At 38.9% G+C, this 22,707-nt stretch overlaps 1 protein-coding gene across 2 annotated transcripts in view; it reads right to left on the bottom strand.

The window, feature by feature from the left end:
- Nucleotides 1–3,798: 3,798 nt before the first annotated feature.
- col5a1 (procollagen, type V, alpha 1) overlaps nt 3,799–22,707 on the bottom strand; it is a 49,587-nt gene continuing 30,678 nt past the window's right edge. Inside the window, exons 15-66 of one of the 2 annotated variants that reach the window (XM_055153394.1) lie at nt 22,599–22,652; nt 22,472–22,525; nt 22,348–22,401; nt 22,223–22,276; nt 22,083–22,136; nt 21,429–21,473; nt 20,940–20,993; nt 20,706–20,750; nt 20,354–20,407; nt 20,229–20,273; nt 19,999–20,052; nt 19,367–19,411; nt 19,188–19,241; nt 17,536–17,580; nt 17,223–17,276; nt 16,081–16,188; nt 15,863–15,916; nt 15,623–15,676; nt 15,173–15,217; nt 15,017–15,070; nt 14,899–14,943; nt 14,764–14,817; nt 14,630–14,683; nt 14,493–14,546; nt 14,062–14,169; nt 13,882–13,971; nt 13,710–13,763; nt 13,476–13,583; nt 13,279–13,386; nt 12,771–12,824; nt 12,614–12,667; nt 12,419–12,526; nt 12,288–12,341; nt 11,992–12,099; nt 11,514–11,567; nt 11,302–11,409; nt 11,166–11,219; nt 11,022–11,075; nt 10,891–10,944; nt 10,735–10,788; nt 10,557–10,664; nt 10,427–10,480; nt 10,297–10,350; nt 10,101–10,208; nt 9,962–10,015; nt 9,839–9,874; nt 9,696–9,749; nt 9,340–9,607; nt 9,112–9,224; nt 7,645–7,713; nt 6,121–6,354; nt 3,799–6,002 (exon numbers count right to left, since the gene is read on the bottom strand). In XM_055153394.1, the coding sequence (XP_055009369.1) occupies nt 5,856–6,002; nt 6,121–6,354; nt 7,645–7,713; nt 9,112–9,224; nt 9,340–9,607; nt 9,696–9,749; nt 9,839–9,874; nt 9,962–10,015; nt 10,101–10,208; nt 10,297–10,350; nt 10,427–10,480; nt 10,557–10,664; nt 10,735–10,788; nt 10,891–10,944; nt 11,022–11,075; nt 11,166–11,219; nt 11,302–11,409; nt 11,514–11,567; nt 11,992–12,099; nt 12,288–12,341; nt 12,419–12,526; nt 12,614–12,667; nt 12,771–12,824; nt 13,279–13,386; nt 13,476–13,583; nt 13,710–13,763; nt 13,882–13,971; nt 14,062–14,169; nt 14,493–14,546; nt 14,630–14,683; nt 14,764–14,817; nt 14,899–14,943; nt 15,017–15,070; nt 15,173–15,217; nt 15,623–15,676; nt 15,863–15,916; nt 16,081–16,188; nt 17,223–17,276; nt 17,536–17,580; nt 19,188–19,241; nt 19,367–19,411; nt 19,999–20,052; nt 20,229–20,273; nt 20,354–20,407; nt 20,706–20,750; nt 20,940–20,993; nt 21,429–21,473; nt 22,083–22,136; nt 22,223–22,276; nt 22,348–22,401; nt 22,472–22,525; nt 22,599–22,652 (3,810 nt within the window). In that variant the 3' untranslated portion in view covers nt 3,799–5,855. Of the gene's footprint in view, nt 6,003–6,120; nt 6,355–7,516; nt 7,586–7,644; nt 7,714–9,111; nt 9,225–9,339; nt 9,608–9,695; nt 9,750–9,838; nt 9,875–9,961; nt 10,016–10,100; nt 10,209–10,296; nt 10,351–10,426; nt 10,481–10,556; nt 10,665–10,734; nt 10,789–10,890; nt 10,945–11,021; nt 11,076–11,165; nt 11,220–11,301; nt 11,410–11,513; nt 11,568–11,991; nt 12,100–12,287; nt 12,342–12,418; nt 12,527–12,613; nt 12,668–12,770; nt 12,825–13,278; nt 13,387–13,475; nt 13,584–13,709; nt 13,764–13,881; nt 13,972–14,061; nt 14,170–14,492; nt 14,547–14,629; nt 14,684–14,763; nt 14,818–14,898; nt 14,944–15,016; nt 15,071–15,172; nt 15,218–15,622; nt 15,677–15,862; nt 15,917–16,080; nt 16,189–17,222; nt 17,277–17,535; nt 17,581–19,187; nt 19,242–19,366; nt 19,412–19,998; nt 20,053–20,228; nt 20,274–20,353; nt 20,408–20,705; nt 20,751–20,939; nt 20,994–21,428; nt 21,474–22,082; nt 22,137–22,222; nt 22,277–22,347; nt 22,402–22,471; nt 22,526–22,598; nt 22,653–22,707 lie in introns of both variants that reach the window. The other variant, XM_055153395.1, reaches the window with a different exon arrangement.

Here is a 22,707-nt window from a genome sequence, read left to right as displayed (position 1 = left end):
GTATTCAATAAAATTATTCAAATAAGTCCAAGACTTATGGTTTAACATTATTGTTATCATTACTTCTGGTAACAGATTATTATTCTTTTTAATTGTTGGCTACTTTGGTTGTAACTTCATTTTCACTTTTTCACAATGTATGTTATATGCCTCTTTTTACTTTTCAACATTTGACTTTATTTTATTAAATTTTCAACCACAGCAGCAGTATTCTGACTCTGGGATAAATGCTATGGAGTCAGGCACTATGGCTTTTTAACCCATAATTGACTGTATCTAGTCATATATTTACTGACCTCTTGTGGTTACTTTAGTTAATATATTACAATACATATGCAATACAAAAACATTCCTCTGCAAACTTGATTTGTGGGTGCTGTGGATCTAAATCATGTAATGGCTATGCTATGGCTATGTTTTATTTAATTTCAAAATTGGGGTTCTCGTCACATCTGAGCATCTGCTTCTCTCGGGAATCCCTCATGTTCTAAAAAAGTAGATTTAATGACATCCCAGATGTTTGTGTGTGACAAAAGCATGAGAGGAACAAAAGGATTCTGCTGCTCTGGTTGTATCTATGCTAATCACATCTGCTCCATTGGAATATCATTCGGATACGCAAGCTTGCTCATGGGTTATTTACCTGGATTTTATCAGGGGAAAAAACTCTGCACTGGAGTGTGCTGTATTTACACTTCAAACGTCTCCCACCTTTTCCCTAGTGTAGCCGCCATTTTGGGCTTGTATTTTACTTCTCATTTTGCATTATATAAATATCTGTCATTCACTAACTCTCCTTGCTACAATAAACCAGTCATTTTGTTCTGTTTATATACAAAAATTTACTTATTTATTTTCATTTAATAGCAAAAAAATAAATAAAAAAATTATGTCAATTGGACAAAAGTTTCTTTTTTTTTTTTTTTTGTACTCAAAAAATTTTTGTCCAGTTTTTGTTTTTGTTTAGTTTTTTGCAAGACCAACAGTTTGAAAGTATGTTGTGTGAAGAAGCATGACGGCAGAATGTGCCCACGTAATCCATTTCACAGGTGCAGACATTTATCTGTTGCTGGGGCTGCAGCGGTGAGTGGGCAGGAGCTCATTTGACTGACAGGCCACAGTCCTTGAGGAAGTACAGTTTGTACCATGAGAGCAAAAGTTTGATTCTTTTAACAGCAGAAAAATAGACTTATTGTACAAAATAAAGTCTTAAAGGGAAAACACCTGTGTAGCTGCAGAGAACGTTTTAATCTGAACTTTTATATTAATAAAGTTAGTTGTCAGTTAGTTAGTCAGGCACAATATCGTCAGGAAGGAGTCTGATCTTAAATAAATAACATCTGGACACGTCACCGGTGGTCAAACCTGTATGCTGGGACCACTGGGAATACCAGATGCCACAGTGGGGCAACTGCGACTCTAACACGCACTGTTGTTGTATTTCTTCAGTAAGATAATTCACCTACATTGCCTAGTATGAATGCGGTGTGAATCCATGACTGGTGGTGGTCAGAGGGGCAGATGGTGCATATTGGTAGCCTCTCTTCCATCAGTCCCTGGACAGCTGTGACTACAATAGTAACTTACTAACACAGAGTATAGAGTGTATGAAAGAAGCACAAAATTGTAAAGTGACTTATACCATGGGGAAAAGCGCAGTATGAAGTGCTGACAGTTGGCTTAATCCAACACTTGGCTTTTAAAATGTGGTATGGAAGTGAGTCCAAAGGCAAAGTTTGTTTAAATGCTCTACCTCCTCCCCACACTGCTCTAATGGGATTTAAAAAGTTAAACTATTACCACCAATCTGTCTTCAAAGCCGTTTAGTGCATAAGAGCCTGGTATTAAAATCCTAAAAAGGCATGTGTGTCGTACTAGTATCTTTGTGTCTTTGCCTGTCCTATCTTATTCAAATGGAAGTGGGTCAGTGGTCTATGAATGGGCCCTGTTCATTCCACATCCACTGGCTCTGAGCTATTAGACCTGAACAACAGCTCTGTCCTAATACTTCCTTCAATAGGCCACACCACTGTGAGCAGTTAAGTTATATTAAAATCATTTTGTAATGCAATAGCATGGAGTAGACTGGGCATTTTCCTAGCTCTTGGAAACATGCCTACCTCTAAGTTTATAGTGATAAACTGTTTTTTGTCAACTTATGTTTAACTGTACTATGTGTGCTGACTATAGTGATGTGTTACTTATATGTAGTGTATTACTTAAATAATACACTAGGCAGTAATTAATACCCTCCAAAACTTACTTGAAACTGCATCTTAATATGTTCTCCTTTAAGAATCAGCCACAGCTCTAATTTAGGCTAGGAAGCTTAAGTAGATCTCCAAGTCCTGAAATGACCTATTCATAAATCTTAAGGTGTCTAAAAATGCCTCCCATGATTAACTCATCTGGGGAGATGTAGAATTACCTTGAAACATGACCTGTTGCACAAAACAGTCCCCCATCTGCAATTTTTCTCTTTCTTTTCAACCCATTTTGTGCCCCACTTTTTCCACTGCTGTCACTGATGCTATTATTTCTCACATAGCTCTTCCCTCCTAGTACTTCTTGGTCAAATCCACAGGCTGGAATCCACTCTGCAAACACCACATTAAACATTGATTGTAGTACTAGCACAAATGTTTTGCTTTATGATGATCACTTTCTGCTGCGCTCAGCTTTTGCATAAAGTAAGAATTTCGCTCTCTAATGAGGCATAGGAGGTTGCTCCTCATTGCGGCACCAGCTGATCAAAGCAGAGCATAAAAATGTATAGAAAAGACTGTCCTATAGGAGTTAACTCCAGCAGGGATAAGGGTGAATTATGACTTATGACTTTGTTGTGATCCATCCAAAGGAAACTTAAAAAATATGTGTGTCTAAGCAATTATTAGGACAGTAAGTGACGGTGCATATTCTTAGAGTAAGAGAAAAAAGCAAAAATAAGGTACATTATAAAAACCCTGAGCACTAATAAAAACCTACTGTACCTATAGGGAAGTAGATCATCATTTCAGTTTGTTCATTGTCAACCACCATATTAATATAAAAAGGCCTTAATAGTGACCCCAGGTCTTCGTAGTTGCATTTCACTGTAGCAAGAAGCACATGTTCATATTCTTATTTGATGTTCCTATTTGACATTTTAGATCTCCACATGTATCAGAGTCTTGTTCAAATAATCACAGCTAAGTGCAGGAATGTGGGTGGGGGATAGATGAAAACAGAAATTGTCTGAGCACTTAAGCCTTAAATGAAGGACAATACAGGATTACTCTGTCAGCTAGTGTTATAACAAAGCTAAAAGCTCAAAAAAGCTTAAAGTTGATTTAGCTTATGTCTCCATAATGCCCCCATATTCTGTAATAATATTAACAAAGACAACTTTACTGCTGTCCAAGTGCTTGTGGCCATGGAGCCCTGTCGACTGCCCCTCCAAAAGCAGGTGTGAAGGAGCATGTGACTTCATGTTTGGCCACAAGTTCTGCACCTGTGAAATTCTCCAAAGAAAATGAACAAGACCGTACGACTCTATATGTCACTGCTCAACCACAAGAGGTCTCAATGTATTTTGTGCTTATCCCAAAGAAATGAGGGACGCAGCACTGGGAGGTCCCTGAAGAGCAGGAAAAGGCAGGAAGTAGTGCTTTTAACAGAGGAAATGTCATATATTTAGCCACACACAAAAAGACTATAATGGTGTATAATGGTGTATAGTACAGTTTTGTACTATATAGTACAGTTTTGTATAGTACAGTTTAGTCTGAAAATGTAAAGAGTGGCCTTATACACTTATGCTATGGTCTCATTTTACATTTATTGATTTTAAATAGTACAATAAATATACTACAAAAACATTGTCTTTGGTAGAGTTACAAGTTCATCATTTTCTCTGCACTTCACAATTTTGGACATGATCCTTTGGTTTATCGGTAGCAATGGAAAAGCTGCTATATCCTGATTAGAAAACATGAGCATGAGATCATGTCATGGCACAATATAACAAGAGAAAAAAACTTTACAGTTTCATGCATACAGATAGGGTTTAATGCTTCAAAAGACATACAAGAGTGGATGGCCACAGTAAACTTGAATTTATTGACATAAAAACCAAATATCTTTTATCCTCCTATTCTTACACAGGTTTGACAAGATTGTGAAAACAAACAAACAAACAACCACATAGAAATCTACAAACACAAGAAACGATGGCAGCCTTGGCTGGTTTGAAAAATTTACAAAAGGATCTGTCTGATTAAGAGCGTATTGCATGACATGAAAAATAATACCAGGAATCTACAAGCATGGAGTTCACTAAACAGACATTGTTCAAGTCTCTCATTTTATTAAAAAAGCAATCCTATGCAGGGGGGCAACTCTGTGGTCAATACTAGTGGTCATAAGCAAAAAGAGTGCATAGTTTAAATTGAGCATCAGAACATGGCAAAAAGGAGCACAACAAGCAGTATTTGGTGTTGCATACGTATTTGTGTTGCTAATTTGGTGACATTTATTGATTCATTAATAAGTACAGATTCTTTTTTTCCCAAGTTCTTTTTACATACAAAAATAGATTTTAAAATATACACGAAACACTTTGGTTGGAAGGGATTGAGGAAATCAATTTGGCACGTCCACTCCTTGAGGTTTGTTGCGGCACCGATGATGGGCACATACCAGCCAAAGACAAGCCCAGAATGCAGCATCTTGAAACAGCCATGTTCAAAGCCAACGTCATTAATTGCCATTCGCCAGACATGGGCCACTGAAGCAGGGTACACTCTGGGCAAGCTGCACCAGCCAGTATGTGGATAGGCAGGCAAGTGGCATGCACACACCACAGCAATGCAAGTCAACAATACTTAAAGGGCAGTCATCTACAATTTCAATCAGACAGTATAAAATAGAAAATATTACATAGCACCACAGAAGAGAGAAAATAGCACCTATGTGGTCTGTGTTTTAGTGAACCATGACCTCATCTGCCATTGCATAGTCCGACATTTATTAAGTTAAACTCCCACTGGAACAGGGATAACACTCAGGGACAAAAAGAAGGAATGTATTTTTTTTTCTTTGGAAATCAATTGTCACATACTATCACAGAACTTGAATGTGTTTTATTTGTATTCTGTTCTTAAATTACAACAAGCCGTTCTCCACACCTGCAACAAGAGAGGACTTCCTCATTTTTGTTTTGCTCTAATTAACAATTGAAGTATTCCATATTTCTAAAATTGAATGCTACTTTCCCAGTTGATTCCTTACCTTCCAAAGATAAAGTCACATGCATGTTTTGAAGCCAGAAACAACACACTTAACCAGGAAAAATATACAGAATGTACTTACAAACATAAAATTATTTATATATATTTATATATAAGGTCCATTTCAAGATAATTGGAAGATCATTATGCACAAACAAAGCTCCCGTGGAGAATGAGCGAACACCAAAACGTGTAGAAGCCATGTGAAGAGACGCAGGTCTGATGTAAAGCATGATACCAGGTGTGATATCAGTGATATTAAGTCCACAGTAAACAGTGCGGCCATCAGACAGCAGCAGCTCACAGTGCTGCCTTCCTGGACAGAGAGTCGAAATGAGAGGGGCATGACCTGACATCCAGTTTCAAAACTTGCATGTGATGGAGAAGGCACACTGAGGTTTCAAGGTTGCTCTTTTTCACTTTCCTCTATTCTTTTAAAATATCACCTTTGTCTCATTGATTTCATTGTACTCGTACTTGTTGTTTTAAGGAGAAGGTACTTTTTTACAAATAGAATTGTCCTAGTTTTAAATTGTTTTTCTGAGAAAACAAATATGCTTTTTTCCTCCATTCACACAGTAAACAGTCTTAGCCGATGAAACAAGCTGGGCCCACTTCAAATCCGAACTTCTGCGTGGAGCCGCCAAAGTCATTAAACATGATGTCCACAAAAGGCACTTGTTCCACCTTTGGTGTGTTGATCTCAAGTACTGTCTTTTCATAGCCCTTTTTCAACTGTGGAAGAAACAGAAAAGCAGCACTGAGTGACAGCATTAGCAAACGTGCAGTCTAAAACACTACAGAGAGTACACAGTCTAGTGTGAATGCCCTGAGAAATAAGACAGTTACTTACCGCACATCCATCGACTAGAGCATGCATGAAGGGGTTGTTATCATATGACATCTCCTCATCATTGGAGCCCAGGAAGCGGATGGCTTTGTCATAATTGTCCTGCTCTTGATCGTGCCAGGCCACAGATTGGTAGCAGTTGTATGTAAGGTTCTGCCTAGCTGCTGCGCTCAGTAACCGCAGGAAGGTCATCTGGACCACTCCGATGGGGTTTCCCTCTGCATCCACATAGGAGAGCTGCAACAAAAGCACAGCACTGTGACAATAGTGCATGGCATTATATCATTCTCATATCAATCCCTCCAAAATAAATGAAGGTAAAAACACTTTAGTATGGGAAAAGATTATTGAAACTGTTTATTATAACTTGTGGTTCACAAGCTGTTTCACAAAATTATTTTTTTTAGATTATTCTCTTTTCATAGAAAAGAAGACAAAATTGAAAAAGGAAGTTGTATAAAATATACATTCTAATATTATATTTTTGCCAAGACTTTTTTCTGCTTCTGCTTCTGTTCATCTTGTTCTTGTACTGCTTGTACTGTTCAAACTGAACTATTATTTTGACTAATGTTCTAGTAACGACATTTGTGATGTGTTAAGAAAGAAGATACATCAGTTGGGCCTGAGAATAGTTTGAGTCGAGACCTGGTACATTTTTTTCCTTAATGTGACTATTTTCATACCAACCATCAAGAATCCATCAGATCCAAAATGTCTCTTCGTCTTTGCAACATTAAGACCTCCTTAAAATTAAAGCTCATGCAGCATCCATGCCATGCAGCCAAAGCACCATCCAAGAGCACCAAACCTCCCACAGGCACAAACATGCGTGTTCTTCTCATATAGCACACACATTAATATGCCAACTGGAAGCAGCACTACCCTGCTCATGCCCTATATTCATGCAGGTCATATGTGCTTCTTTACTGCAAGGTGTGCATCAGCACCATTCACAAAGAAACATTACCTCTTCATCATCATAGCCGCAAGTCAAGAGTGACTGAGTACCCAGGGACCCCTGGGTGTTGACTGAGCACCTGCACTGCATAATTTGGGTGATTCAATTGGAGTTTGAGGGGAGTCTACTTTTAAGACCTCTCACATTTACTGTTACTGCTAGATTATTTGATACAAATATATTTGAGTCACTGCAGTGCCAAGGCACAAAGTCATATTTCGTGATGCTTTCTTATGGCAAAGGTATGGCAGAGGTAACTCTACTAACCTTTCCAGAGCACCAGAGCATCACCAGATCTAGTAGGACTGGGGTCATGCACAACAGCCAGGTGCAGCATCACATACACATACATACTGTGTGGAGCAGTCCCATGCAGAGCCCCTGGCAGACAGAGTCCTGCCTCAGCCAGGACCCTGCACCAGAGGCACGGGCACTTACCAGGGAACCCCGCTTGTAGTGACTATACCATGTGCCTGGTGTGTCTTTGGGCCATTTTGCCATTTTGCTCTGTAAAATATGAACAGTATTCAGGAAAGGGGGCTTAGGAAAAGAAGGGTGTGGCTTACCAGTTTACCACGTTTGAATTCACTGAACCAGGAACCAGGATTCTCCTTAGCCCAAGACGTAAGCCTAGCCTGGGGGCATAGATTGATAGAGAAGCAAAAGAGGAGGAAAAATGGCAATGTTAAAGAAGAAGAGTGCATTTGAGAAACACACTAGTGTGGCATTCACACTCAGACCTTCTTCTCTTCCACCAAAGGATTTATCCAGACCTGCAACAAGAGTGAGACCACCCCGAGAAAATGAACCAACAAAGTGTAACAGAATTACTCTCCATTTTGTACTGACCAAACTGTAACAGCTTGATAATTGCTACTGAAAAATGTATGAGTACAAACTGTTTAATTATGGAATTATTACCTGCATGGAGCTCAGCAGCCACTGCTTCTTTTCACGCCACGCAGAAACCTGACTAGTTATGTAATAAAAGCTGTGACTTGGTCAATGCGACACAGACCTAATGGTTTTAGCAATGACAATGATAGATTTCTGTGTAATTAGGTAACAGCAATCTATATGAGCTGGTCATTAAATCTGTGTAATGAACGATGGCTTAGACATGGCCTATAGCTGTGAGATGACATATACATTAGAGTCATGGTGATTTAAAGGTGACCTTCACTTACGGTATTTGTTGAGAAGTGATACTGCCTTTGACTACTGCAGTGTTACTGCAGTGCAACTGTCTATTATCCATGTTTCTGCATACTACATGAACAGCACACATGGTGTCAGTAAAGAAAGTGGGCCAGTCTACACATATGTGGGCTTTTAAATCCCTCGACTGACAGCACAGGCTTTTTTCTCATCTCAACCAACACGTTTGTGAGGAGCCCATCAACAGTGAGCTATAAAAAGTCTTCTTCATTATTCCAAGTTTAAGCAAACCCAGCTCCTCTGAGACTTGGTGAGTGGGATCATTAAAGTGGCTGTAACAGTGTGCTATTACACAACTCCTGACTTGTCAAAGAGTGTTTCACCACACTCCTCTCCCTACCAATTCAGGCCTATAAACTCCAAATTGACCAAAATGTCTCAACATCCTTGTTGACTACTAAATACTTCCAGTATGATGAAGTTTGTTATGTAATTTTATATTAAAGGATTAGTGCTAAAACCAGTCTTTAAAAAGTCCTCTCTGGCATTACAGATTTAATATAGTAAAACATTGTAACTTGCACTTTTTAATGAGACAAAACTACTTACTATGTTTTGGGACAAAGTAATTACTCTGTTACACCAGCAAATCTTCCAGTCATTAAATAAATGTAGTTATTATTAAGGATGGGCTTTTTGTGACATGAAGATATTAAGATAAAACCTTTATTACTATTTAGTCGCTTCTCTATATTTTCCAGTTAAAACAAAAATCTAATCTCTTATGTGCTTTCACATCAATAATTTTGATGTATTTTGTTCAATCAGGTCACTGTTTTCATGGTATATTTGCGTGTATCTGTTTCTTTACTTACCCCTTCTGATTTTTTATCTGGGAATATGCAGCTTTCCCCTCCTGCTGTGAAGTTGCAATACACCTTGAAGGAGTCTCGAGAGCAGCCTTGGTTTGGATCAATCCAGTATTCACCTGGAGTGGAACATACAAATGTATGTCAATATATTCTGGGCACAAACTTTAAATAGCTGTAAAAAAATTGATACTGCAATAGTAAACTGGTTTGGGGATGCACTGTCTTACACACCATCTGGGAAATCAGGGTGGCAGAGCTGCAGGTCCTTGCAGGTCCGTGCAGGGTTGCCTTGTGTTCCCAGTGGATGCTTCATCTGCTCAATCTCAAGTTTTAGAGAGTTCAGTGATCCAAAGATCTCCTCCATGCCATCATCATAGTCCTTGTAATTGGCGTCTACAGAGGCATCATCCACTATCTGGCTGGCATCTATGTTTCTGCGTGTTCTACCTTTCACAGGGGCTTGGATAGGCAGTGGATGGATAACATCACCAGGAGGGCCCTGTGGTAAAAAGAAAATGGATAGAATTTTTGTTTATCCATTTATAGAAACAGAAACAGGACAGAAAAAGAGAGTGAAATGAACTTACAGGCGGACCTGGTGGTCCAGGTGTTCCAGTTTCTCCCTTTGGTCCTGTTTGGCCCTAATTTGCACAAATAAACATGCATAAGGACATCATGGGTAAGAAGTTATAATTGTTTTTAAGTACTTTTGTTTGCAAAAATCACTTACGGATGATCCCTTGGCTCCTTTGGGACCAGGAGGGCCCTAAAACAGATCAGATAATATCACTGTCATCTGTTTTTTTTTTTTTAACAAAATAATAAACAAAATAAAAAGACTTTTGAGCCTTACAGGTAATCCAGGTGGACCAACTGGGCCAAGAGGACCGGGTGGACCAGCAATACCCTTTAAAAAGAAATAAACTGTATTGACCCCAGAAAATGATCATGTTAAATGATAATCATATTTCTACATGCATTTAAGTCCTCACATTATCTCCTTTTGGACCTGATGCTCCTGAAGGACCAGGAAGACCCCGGTCACCCTTTTCCCCCTGTTCACCTGGGGGTCCTATTAGGCCTATGAGGCCAGGATGGCCCTGTTCAGAAGACAACACATGGTTGCTTAGATACATTTCAGGCAGATGTACCCAGAAAGACAAACGATTCGGTTTAAATAATACTCACTTTTTCACCTTTAACACCTGAATCTCCTTTCATGCCTGGTAAACCTGGAGGGCCCTGTGGTGCAGACATTGCAGTGGATGAGGACAGTCACATTGCAAATAAATGTACTGACAATATATTTTTTAATTACCATAGGTCCAGGAGGCCCATCTGGCCCTGGGGCACCAGGAAGACCTTGTTCTCCCTGTGTACAAATAGAGTTAGTACTAATACAACCCATACAAAGCAGCTCACATCATAAAAAGAACCTGGATACTTACAACTGGGCCAGGGATTCCTCTGAGGCCCTCTGAGCCAGGTTTTCCAGGTGAACCTTGGGGACCTACAGGACCAGTCTTTCCCTGGGGACCCTCCAAACCAGGCTCTCCCTTAAATGCAAACATTAAGAGTTGTAATTGGTTCAAAAGAATACAACTTTGTGATGGATGATTAAAATACCTTGGCTCCCTTCTCGCCTTGTCGGCCCTCTGGTCCAGCAGGTCCAGGAGGTCCCTAATTACACATATGACACACATTAATATTATATAAGACAAAATTATTTTGCAGCATTCTTCTCCATCAGTATGGTGAATAGTGTATAGGAATAGTGCTTACCCGTTTGCCTGGTGGCCCTGAGGGACCAGACTCTCCAGTTGGTCCAGGAGAGCCCTGGATTTTGTACAAAATGAGCATGAATAGTTTTACTTTATTTTTAACATTTTCTCTATATTGAAAGCATTACTTACTGGCTGACCAGGTTCTCCATCATCTCCCTTGTCTCCTGGTGGACCATCTAAACCCTATATTGAAATGTAGTTTGAAAGAGATCATAGCTGAATGGCTAAATGGCAAACTATTCATAAATGAAGTACAGTATGAATTTTACTTACAGCAGGACCAGGCTCTCCGGGTGGACCAGGGTCACCAGGGAAACCACTTGGGCCCTAAAATACACAGTAATCTTTAAATAATAAAACTAATTTTGATTGGATTGAGTATTGATTACATTTAAAAACTCAAACCTACCGGACTTCCTTTGGGACCATCATCTCCAGGGGGACCTTTGGGGCCAGGAGGTCCAGCTGTGCCAGCAGGACCTGCCTCACCCTTTTCTCCTCGTTCTCCTCTTGGTCCCTATCATTCACACAGATCATTAAGGGCAAGCTGCTCTCAGGGTAATCCAAAATGTATCAAAATGCTTGAAGTAAGTATCAGTGTCAGTCAAATTCACTACTTACTGGAGGACCGACTTCTCCTTGAAGTCCAGGCTCTCCCGGTTCACCAGAATCTCCCTAGAAACAGATAGGAACAACAATTATTGGTCCATAATTAATTATTTTTGGCATTTGGCAATATAAAGAACAACTACTTGGCATTCACTAATAAGTGCTGACTGAATCCGATGAGACAGTAGCATATCCATATGTTATGTAAGGATGTGGCTGTTCCACTATGTAAGTGTGACAGCCGCAGTTTCTATTACTCTATGAAGAAGTTCAAAGTCCAAAGTTCAAAAAAGTTTACTGTCAATTCTTCATACAAAGATCATACAAAGAATCGAAATTGTGTTTCTCACTATCACATGTGTATTAAATAAATAAATAATGGTAAATAGTGCAAAAGTGCAAAAGGCATACAGTGCAAGGCCCAAGTCTTTCTTTTTTTTTCTTTTCTTTTTAATATAGACTATGAAACATGAAAAATGTGTAAGGGTACCTTTTCTCCAACAGCTCCAGGATTTCCAATACCACCAGGAGGTCCTTGAGGGCCATCAGCTCCAGGAGGTCCAGACGGTCCTCTGGGCCCTGGCGGGCCAGGTGGACCCTAAAGATAATGGCACAATAGTACCTTTTGTATATTTACCTCTTTCATTGTATCTATATTATTAATTGCTTCTTGCTAAAAGTTTACATCAACTGCCTAGGTATAGTTCTATGATTGTCATTTTTTTATTCACTGACAAGGAAAACTGCTTCTGATTCTAAATTTGTAAATAATTGAAAAAGCCATACCTGTTTACCAGCATCTCCAGTTTCACCTTTCTCACCAGGTGGACCTGGCAAGCCCTATTGAATTGTATATAAAATTAGCTGAGTGCATCATCCATTATTTGTTACAATTAAATACTGTGCATTTGTCATACTTGCAGTCCAACTGGGCCAGGAGGTCCAGGGAAACCTCTTGTCCCTTCATCTCCCTTCTGGCCAAACAGACCCTGCTGTCCTCTGGGACCAGGCTCTCCGTCAGCTCCCTACACACAGAATTATTAAGTTTAATTCATACTCAAAAAGACCAATGTCCAGACAGTATTTTTAATGATTCAAAACTGAGTACTTACCGCAGGACCAGGTGCTCCGACAGGTCCCTGGGGCCCAGTTGGACCTGGAGGACCCTGTGAAATACAACAATATACATTCAATATACAACAATATGTATTCAATTCTAAAATATATAACTGTGGTATAATGATACTGCATGGCTCCAACATGACTTACATGTTCTCCTTTGTCCCCCTTGCTTCCCTTTTGACCTGGTTCTCCAATCTCACCCTAGAAAAAAAAGTTATGTGTTTAAAACAAATACATTTTCACATGTATAAATCAAAGTTCAATTATGTTGAAATTTAACTAATAAATTAACAAATTTGAAGTTGCACAGTCCATTTGTACTATCGGATCAATATTATTTAGTAAGTGAGCTGTCCATCACATCCTTGATCTAGCTTAGATACTTTGAGTTAGTCGGTGTGGTTTACATCATCCCTTTTTCACACATTCTGTCCATGTCACAAATGTTTCTCACTTCCCTCTTAGTCTAATACTATGCACTGTTGTTCTAAAAAGTCTTTAGTGCAATTAAAGACAAAGTAAGAAATAAAGAAACAGCCTTAGATGCCATCATAAACATTAGCTGTGTGACTTATATGACTGGATGAGACAATGCACAGTTCATCTTAAAGATAGATTATATAGTAATATATACAATACATTAAATAAAACTAACCTTGTCTCCATCCTCCCCAGGTGGCCCAGGCGGACCTCCAGGTCCAGGAAGCCCTACTGGTCCCTGAATACCATCTCTTCCAGCTGGGCCTTGAGGTCCTTTTTCACCCTTAAAAATAATTAGAAATGAACATTTTTTAGACTTGTATATAGTGTATGACATCTAAGCTTGGGTTCATTACGAATTAAGAGAATTACCGGTCCGCCCTTCTCTCCAGCGGGGCCTGGTGGACCCTGAGGACCTGGACGTCCAGGAAGCCCAGTAGGTCCTGCAGGGCCAGCTGGGCCACGTTCACCAGGAGAACCCTAAAGCAAAGAATACATGAATTATGGAAATCATATCACTTGAACACACAACATTCACTGAATGTAATAATTATCAGCAAAGCAGTAAGAGAAAGGTAGCATTAAGATACTGGTATCTGTACTTACTGCAGGGCCAGGTGGGCCATGAGGACCTTCATTTCCTTTCAGTCCATGAGCTCCCTGTAGCATACAAGAAAAGAGAGTTTTCACAGACACGACTTCACTGTCTTTAAACATGCATATTAAAATTAGCTATTATTTTATTTGTAGTTTATTCCCAGTACAAAATATAACATACCACAGGACCAGGCAGGCCCCTGTCTCCAGGGAAACCTCTTTGCCCAGGAGGTCCATCTTTACCAGCAGGTCCAGCAGGACCAGGGTCACCCTAAACATAAAGATAAGATCAGTCTGTGATATTACATGGCATGAAACATAAATCTACATGAAGACATTAAAATTCAAAATAATTCTTTACCTTAGCCCCTTCTTTTCCAGCAGCTCCTGGTAGACCCTGTTCGCCAGGAGGGCCAGGGGGTCCAGGGTGACCCCGGTCACCCATTTGTCCTGTCTCTCCTGTTGGCCCCTGAATAAAAGTTTTCAAGAAGATTGAATATATCAAACATTATTTTCAAAAAACGATACACTTTATCAACTATAGACTGTAAAGTGCTCCAGTTTTCTACGAATTAAAATGAGCAAGCATATTCAGTGTGAGAGGATCACTAGTTCTTATGTCCTACTAGGCTGAGCTATGGTCTTAGCTGAGCAGCTGGGAGACAAGGCCTGGTTAATGTTTACACAATGACTAAAAGTCAAATCAATAGTAAAATATACTTGAAGGGTCATTCCAATGGATAGCTCATGTCTTTCAGACAACATTTATCTGAGAGAAAGTTTGACTCTCACCTGTGGTCCAACCACACCTGGTGGCCCGGGAGGGCCAGTCTTTCCTTGGAAACCCTGTGTAGGACAGAAAGACGCTGCTAACTGAAGCTCAAATGACTCTGATTGCAATAGTGATAGAGAAGAAAAACATTACTTACAGTCTCTCCTCTCTGCCCAGGATGTCCAGGAAGTCCATCTTTGCCTGGAGGTCCCTGAACCCCAAACCAACCAAATGTTTACATAATATTCTCAGAGGGAAGAAGAGAATGAAAATTCATCGAGCAGGACTTACAGGAGGTCCTTTTGGACCAGGGAATCCTGTTGGGCCTTGAGGTCCAGGCAGACCCTAAAACAATACAACAAATTGTTAATTATGAGGAGTTAGAACATGGCAGCCCTAATAAATTAGGACATCTTTCATACATACCCTCTCACCCGGAGGTCCTGGTGGACCATCATTTCCGGAGTTACCCTGAAAAAATTAAGTATTTAATTAAGTATATCTGTCTAAACATAATGTATCAACAACTACCTAAGAAATATACCTTTGGTCCTGCTTTTCCTGTTGGTCCTCTTGGCCCTCTCTCTCCCCGAGGCCCCTTTAGAAGAACAAACAAAAGCTTGGTTATCACTGATGCTCCACACAATTGAGTGCCAAGCTTGCCATCTGCATACTACTGAGTGTGCTGAGTAAGACTAACCGTTGGTCCTCTCTGTCCGCGTGGGCCAGGCTTTCCTCCTGTTCCCTGTGGGCATCAAGAGCAAATGCAAGGATCAAAGAAATGGCACTTCTATCAAAGGGCAAAAAGCATCAGATACTCTACTGTAATGAAATAGTAATCACAACAAATACATTTAAAATATACACAATATTCTATTTTCTCTGACTTTCTTTAACTTTTAACAAAAGAAATAAAGATAGGCAAATTTTTAATTCCATGAATTAACATGGCCATGAAGGAGGTCAAGTTCTTGCAAAATATTTCTCATACTGCCATACTGGATTCCTCTTCTAACTTGCACATTCTACTACACAAACTTATGCATTTTGTACATGTTTGCACTGGTGCGCAGGTTAAGGTGTGATTTTCAGATAATTGTGAGAACAATGTTATTTACAAAATTACATACTGATGTACTGTGAGACTTACTCGTGTTCCTTTCTCCCCATTGGCACCGGGGAACCCTTGGAAACCTTGAGATCCCTGCAAGTATAAAAGAAAATAAGTGAGTCAATATGCAAAATGTATAAAGCAGAAATTTGTGATAAAGATCTCACATAATGTTGTAATATTGTATTATTCTTACACAGCATCAAAGCCATATGGTTAAAACAGGCTCTTTAAATAACCTTGTACATAATTATACAATAGCAATAAAAACATAGTAACCTTTGGTCCTTGTCTTCCAGGATATCCAGGCAACCCGGGAACACCAAGTTTACCCTGTGAGACATTTTATAACACTATTAATAATTTGTGTATATATATATATATATATATATATATATATATATATATATATATATATATATATATATATATATATATATATATATATATATATATAAAAAACTGCTAATGTTTTGTGAATACATTAACACAATTACCTTCTCACCAGTTGATCCAAGTGGTCCTGGGTCTCCTGGAAGACCTGCACGACCCTTTGGACCTTCAGGGCCATCTTCTCCTCTGGGTCCAGCAGGTCCAAGTTCACCCTAGAAGGAAAACACAATGAGCTCTGTTGTGTTTTCAAATAGTCAGACATATTTTTCATTTTTTATCTTTGTTTTAGTCAACAAGTATATTAGATACACATTTTCTACATAGTAACTCCCTTCTCAGCATGTATGGCTACACCCAAAAATCACAAATACAAGAAACTGTACTTGATGCACATTTGTAGGCTCATAGAAGATGCCTTTAAAACTGAGCACACATTTTCCTTGGTGATGTTTAAAAATTAGTTATTCATATTCCTCTCCATGTCTGTCTCCCCAGAGTTGAGGGCTGTCTTAAATCTTTGCTTTCATCTGGATTTGCCATATCTCCAGAGAAACAGAGAGGGCTTAAACTGCCATTGATTTATCCTGCCCTGCACACAGCTTTACAGTACCACATGGGTTGATGTTTAAAGTGTAAGATGCTGTGGCTGTGTTCTCTTATGTAGTTTCTCAAAATCAGGATTGGTTTGGTATAGAGCTGTTGTCAGCAAAGCCCAACACACAAAGCATCCATAGAGATACATTAGCCAAAAAGGATTTTTTTTTAAATACTGGCACTTTACATTTATTATTTATTTACAATAGACTCAGAATATTTGAATGAATGCTCTGAATGAAGTTTAGTTTTTAGCATATTGGTTTAATATTAGGCTAACTGAAAATTCCATAACATGTGACAACACAATCTTGAGCTTTATGGGTTTCAGAATGATAACCATTATCATAGCGATTAACAATTTCAAACTAAATACATAATAAATAATGTCTTTTGAATGAGACAAAGTTCAGAAAATATTGCTTATAAGAAAAAACTGAAACCCATGAATAGGAATGAGAAAAACTTGATTATCATTAGGTCTGAGTGGTGCAGTGACTTATGTGTGCTCATTACACACAGCTACACACTGGTCACAAAGGTTGGCCCCGAAAGCGGCTAACGTGACATGAGTTTTTAGCACTTTCATTTATTTTTGCTAAAGGTCACAGAACCAGAATTCACTGAGTTCAACATAAACAAGAACTCTTACCCTGTCACCCTTGACGCCCATATCTCCTTTAAATCCTGGGAAGCCGTCTTCTCCCTTTAGAGTGAGGTAAAGAACAGAGGTGAGAATGTTAATGAAGTAGAAAGGCCCATTCAAGCTCAAGGACCAAGAGACACGCGCCAACTAAATATCCTGTTGCCATAGTAACCGACAGTGGGAACAAATTTATGATTAATTTCATGAATAACTGGATATCTGAAAGTGTTAAATCTGTGTCACTGTAGGAAGATGTTTTATTGATATTTTATAACAATTAAAATAGTCACAAAAGCATACATTTCTGAGTTGCACTTACTTTCTCACCCTTGTTTCCTTTTAGGCCACGCACACCATCGGCTCCCTGTGTACCAAGCATAAGAAAATATTAGGCATGTTACAGTGAAGCAGTGTAATTAGCTTATTTAAAATTCAATTAAAATAATTGCTCTAATCAGTTACAAAACGCTGTTGGGCAAGTTACTTTAAAACTGTAATGTGTTATTTATTACTTGTTACTGTAATTTCAAGTAATTTGTTACATTACAATGTTAATGCATTTAAAATCTAAGACATTACATTACTACTGTATTACTTTTAAGTTACTCTCACCAAAATAACTGCCAAGATGCTGAGCTTTTGCACCATATATGGACTGAACCAGGACTAAACCAGGACTGAACCGTGGACTGAACCAGAAGGACTGAACCAGAAGGATTGAACCAGGACTAAACCAGGTCTAAACCAGGACTAAACCCGAAATAAACCAGAACTGAACCAGGACTAAACCACAACTAAAGCAGAACTAAACCAGGACTAAACCAGGACTGAACCAAAACTAAACCAGGTCTAAACCAGAGCTGAACCAGGATTGAACCAGGACAAAACCAGGACTAAACTAGGTCTAAACCAGAACTGAACCAGGAGTAAACCAGGTCTAAACCAGAAGTAAACCAGGTCTAAACCAGGACTAAACCAGAACTGAACCAGGTCTAAACCAGCTAAACCAGGACTAAACCAAGTCTAAACCAGAACTGAACCAGGTCTAAACCAGCTAAACCAGGACTAAACCAAGTCTAAACCAGGACTAAACCAGAGCTAAACTAGGACTAAATCAGGATTAAACCAAGACTAAACCATGTCTAAACCAAGACTAAACCAGGACCAAACCAGGACTAATCTTGGACTAGAACTTGGAATCTAGGACCGCCCCTGAGAGAACCCCTGAGTGCAATCAGGTGTCAGCTGCGTTTAGCTCCGTAGAGCGCGGAGTTCTGCGCTAGTCCTTTCGCTCACGATCACGGTCTACGCAGGTGCACCTCTGGCGTTTCACCACTGCTGATATCGCGGTGATTTTAGTGAATTTGTATGAAGAAAACCGTAAAAACCCACCACTTGACATTTGTACCGAGTAAAATATTGCAAATTTTTTCCCTGTAATGCCTTACATTACTGCATTATAGCAAAAAGCAATGCATTACAGTAATTTGTTACTTTTATAACGTCTTACTCCCAACACTGGTTATAAATAATGGTGTAATTTACAGTGACTTTTAAAAACATGAAAAACAACATTTTCTAGGACTCAAATAATGATTGTAGACCTAAAAGCCCCACCTCCCCATAGTAGCTTTTTACTGTAGCAAGCTTTTATTGTTGAAAATGTTGTCTATGTGACATTTTTTAACCTGTATGAGATAGGGGGGTAGTTAAAAGCAGAAATCTTCATAGCACTCAAGCCTTAGATGCAGGACAATACAGGATTACTATAAGGCTGAAAGGTTAAAGTTGATTGCATAATATGCCCTCTTAAGTGTTTCTAATAAGAAAAAATGACTGAACTATAGTTAAATACATTAAACTCTCTATGGCAGAGGCTCTACATTTTTTCACACCATGTACTACCAAAGCAAAGATTTGGTTTTCTGAGTACCACTGGATCTAAATCAATTTGTTATGAGTCTAACTTACCTTTACACCGCGAGGGCCAGGGTAACCAATGGGGCCTTGAGGACCAGAAGGACCCTGAAATAGTTTAACACAAGGTCAGATTGAAAAGTATTTTACTTTTGTGCTGATCTAAGAAAAAACTACTGGAAATACAAATACCCAATCATCCTGAAGAAAAACAAAACATCCAAATATCTCACCATGTGTCCCTTTTCTCCAGGAGGCCCTTCCTTTCCAGGATGACCCTGCAAGTACATTGTTGCATAAATATATCATATTGCATTGATCAGAAACCATTATATATATATATATATATGTATATACATATAGATCAGCTTCATGAAATTGTTAAAAAGTACTAAAAGGAGCATCTATCAATTTGTATTTTTATGCATGTTAATACAAGGCTTTACCAGCGCTAATGGGCATGTAAAAGCCAAGGCTGCCCTCAGTAGCCGCACATATACACACATGTCCACACACACACATCTGCAGTCAAAAGATCGGAAGGGAGTTGATTGCTTTCTGTAGAGACAAAGGAAACTAGCAAATCCCCTGATGGGTCCACTTCAGTGAGTGAAAATGGAAGAGGAAAATCAACCAAAAGTGTAGGAAAGACAAAAATATGTCTGTTGGCCTAATGAGAGACTAGTGAAAGAAGCACTGTTGTAAAAGCTCAGTAAATCAACATTATCCCCTTAAATAAAACTATAATTAGTCCTGAGACAATTAGTAACATATATACCTAACTAAACAAATTAATTATATTATCATATAATATCATATCATCATATAACTTAATAATTTAAGATGTAAAGTAAGAGTAACTCACTGGTGGACCATCAGCTCCTGGCATTCCTGGTAGACCTGGTTTTCCTGTGGGACCCTATACATACCACAAGTAACAATTAATAATATTTAGTACAATCACTTGGAAAAAAATATACATAAACTTAATCAAGCAATTAATTACAACTCAATATAGTGTGGCTAAATCAAGATGGGGATGACTTATGCTGATAAAATCTCAAATTAACAACTTAAATAGCTGCAGCATTGTACCTTCTCCCCTGGGGGTCCTATTGCTCCCTGTGGTCCTGGGAGTCCCTGAAACAATGTCAATGAACAATAAGAACCTTTAATTTAAACATTTGAACAAACGGTGAGTCTAATGAGTCTGCTCTTACCTGAGCACCTGGATTTCCCTGCTGTCCCGGAGGTCCTGGCTCTCCCTGAGGTCCCTGTAAACAAGAGACGGATGCAATTTGTTGTTTTTAATGTATTTATCCACTAACTACATCTACATCAGTTGATAAACTGATATCAGAATCTTTACATTCAGAAGTAGACAAGAAGTGGTTAGAGACAGAACAATCACCATGTGTTTTGCTAAAGCTGTCAGAGGATATTCTTGGATAACTATCAGTCATGTTTGATTCAGTATATTGAAGAAGCTGATACTCCTATATTTTACAATGTGACAGTCTTCACTTTGGTTCTCTCTCTTTCTTAGCTTAATTGTATCTGGGGAACACTTACAATATTTCCTTTTGGTCCAGGTGGTCCATCTGATCCAGTCACGCCCTGTGAGTAAATACATTCAAATTAACAAGCATCAAAGAAAACTTTGTAACCATTACACTAGCAAATGAATACAAATATATAACCAATATTTTGTATATATATAATTTTTGTTTAATTTAAAATGAAAAACAGTGGATGTTGACAACAAAAATATAAAAATGCAGAGCTTGAGATTTAATGTTGACTTACAGGAGGTCCAGGAGGCCCTTGAGGTCCTTTTGGTCCCAACAAACCACGGGGCCCCTATGAGAAAAAGAGTAATAAATCCTTCACCCTTTGATAACATTCCCAACAACAAATTTCCATCACATATTCTTCACAACCACGCTGTTACCTACAGTAGAATCTATGTCTATGTATCTATGTATTCTGCATGTGCCCAAACATACAAAAAGAAGCCTAACTTCTTGTACCGGACAGTGAAACCAAATTGACACACCCTGGTGGACAAACTAAGATATGGCATCTATGGAGAGTCTTTCCATGAAATTTCCCTGTCTGACTTCACAAAATACTTGAAATAGTTTGAAGATTAACTTTTTTATAATGCTGAAATAGTGGAATAGAATAAATATGGATGTTCTGTTGAGTGACATTATAGGAGGCCATATTTTGACCTCTAGCTCTATCATATCGGTTCTCAGAAGACTGAGAATGGGAATAGAAGTGATCACTCACTGGTTCACCAGGAAGTCCCCTGGGTCCGATCTCTCCATCATCTCCCTGAGAAAGAGAAAGTGCAGGTCAGAGAGTGGAACAGACAGAGAATGATAATGGAGAGGAAATTGAGGAAGTGTGAGGTGGGGGATGAAGGGATAATAGGAAGGCACAAAGACAGAGGAGGGTGAGGCGGACTCAGGTTGCATTAGCAGCAGGTAATGAGCACGGAGGCAGGATAAAACGCAGACAATGGAGTGGAGATATAAAAGATGTTCAAGAGAAAACTGAGTAACAGGTGAACTAGAGAATGGCTATAAGGAGCAATGATATGATGACATTATACAGTCATGGGGAGAGGATGATGTTCTATGTCTGACATTCAGCCTCGAATGTAACAAGCTCAACATACTCAGAGAAGGGTAAGGGTGTCAAAATAATATGGAGCTGGTAGGTTACATTTTGTATGGATTTTTAAATAGAATAGCATATAATCAATCATGTGGTAGAGTTTGGACTTTGGAGAAAAATTGGAGTTGCTTGTGTTCAGTGGCAAAGTAGAAAGCATTAATTTGTTGTTTAAGCAGAGATTAATTCAAAATGTCTTCTATCTATGTTCACAAACTCATTTATTTATTTATTTTATTTTATTTTTTCATGAAATGCAACACTTACCCTTTCTCCATCCTCACCAGGTGCACCAGGGGGCCCCGCAGGACCTGGTTCACCCTGTAATAAGAACATGTTTGAACTATTTTAGCTCACAATACAAAAAGTAAACTCAATGAGAAACAATGCAACAACAAAAATCTTACTCTGTGTCCTTTTTCACCAGGAAGCCCAGCCAGGCCATCAAAGCCCCTGTCTCCCTAAAAATCACATACAATAAACATATGTTAGTTCTGATAAAAATATTACACTAAGTTAAGTGTAGTGTTACCTTTGGTCCAGACTGTCCTGGCATGCCTCTAGCACCATCAGCTCCAGATCGACCCTGAAAAGAAGTTGTGTAAAAGTTCTGATCTTTTTTTTCACAAAATTATGAGCAATAGTCTAATATTTACCCTTCGACCTGGTTTTCCAGGAGGTCCTGGAGAGCCCATGGGTCCTCTCGGTCCCTGAAACAGACACTTATTTTAAATATTTGAATTTCTACAAATGCACAAATGTTGTCATTTGTATTTGACAAACCTGTGGCCCGGCTTCTCCCGATTCTCCCTTCAAACCTGGTACACCAGGAGGTCCCTAAAAATTAAAAAGCAATTGAGACAAAACTGTAGAAGAATGGATTTTCAGATTA

Source organism: Boleophthalmus pectinirostris, unplaced genomic scaffold (assembly GCF_026225935.1).
Source record: "Boleophthalmus pectinirostris isolate CB_2022bp ecotype Guang Dong unplaced genomic scaffold, ASM2622593v1 HiC_scaffold_18, whole genome shotgun sequence".
Lineage (NCBI taxonomy): Eukaryota > Metazoa > Chordata > Actinopteri > Gobiiformes > Gobiidae > Boleophthalmus > Boleophthalmus pectinirostris.
This window is presented reverse-complemented; position numbering and strand designations above follow the sequence as displayed.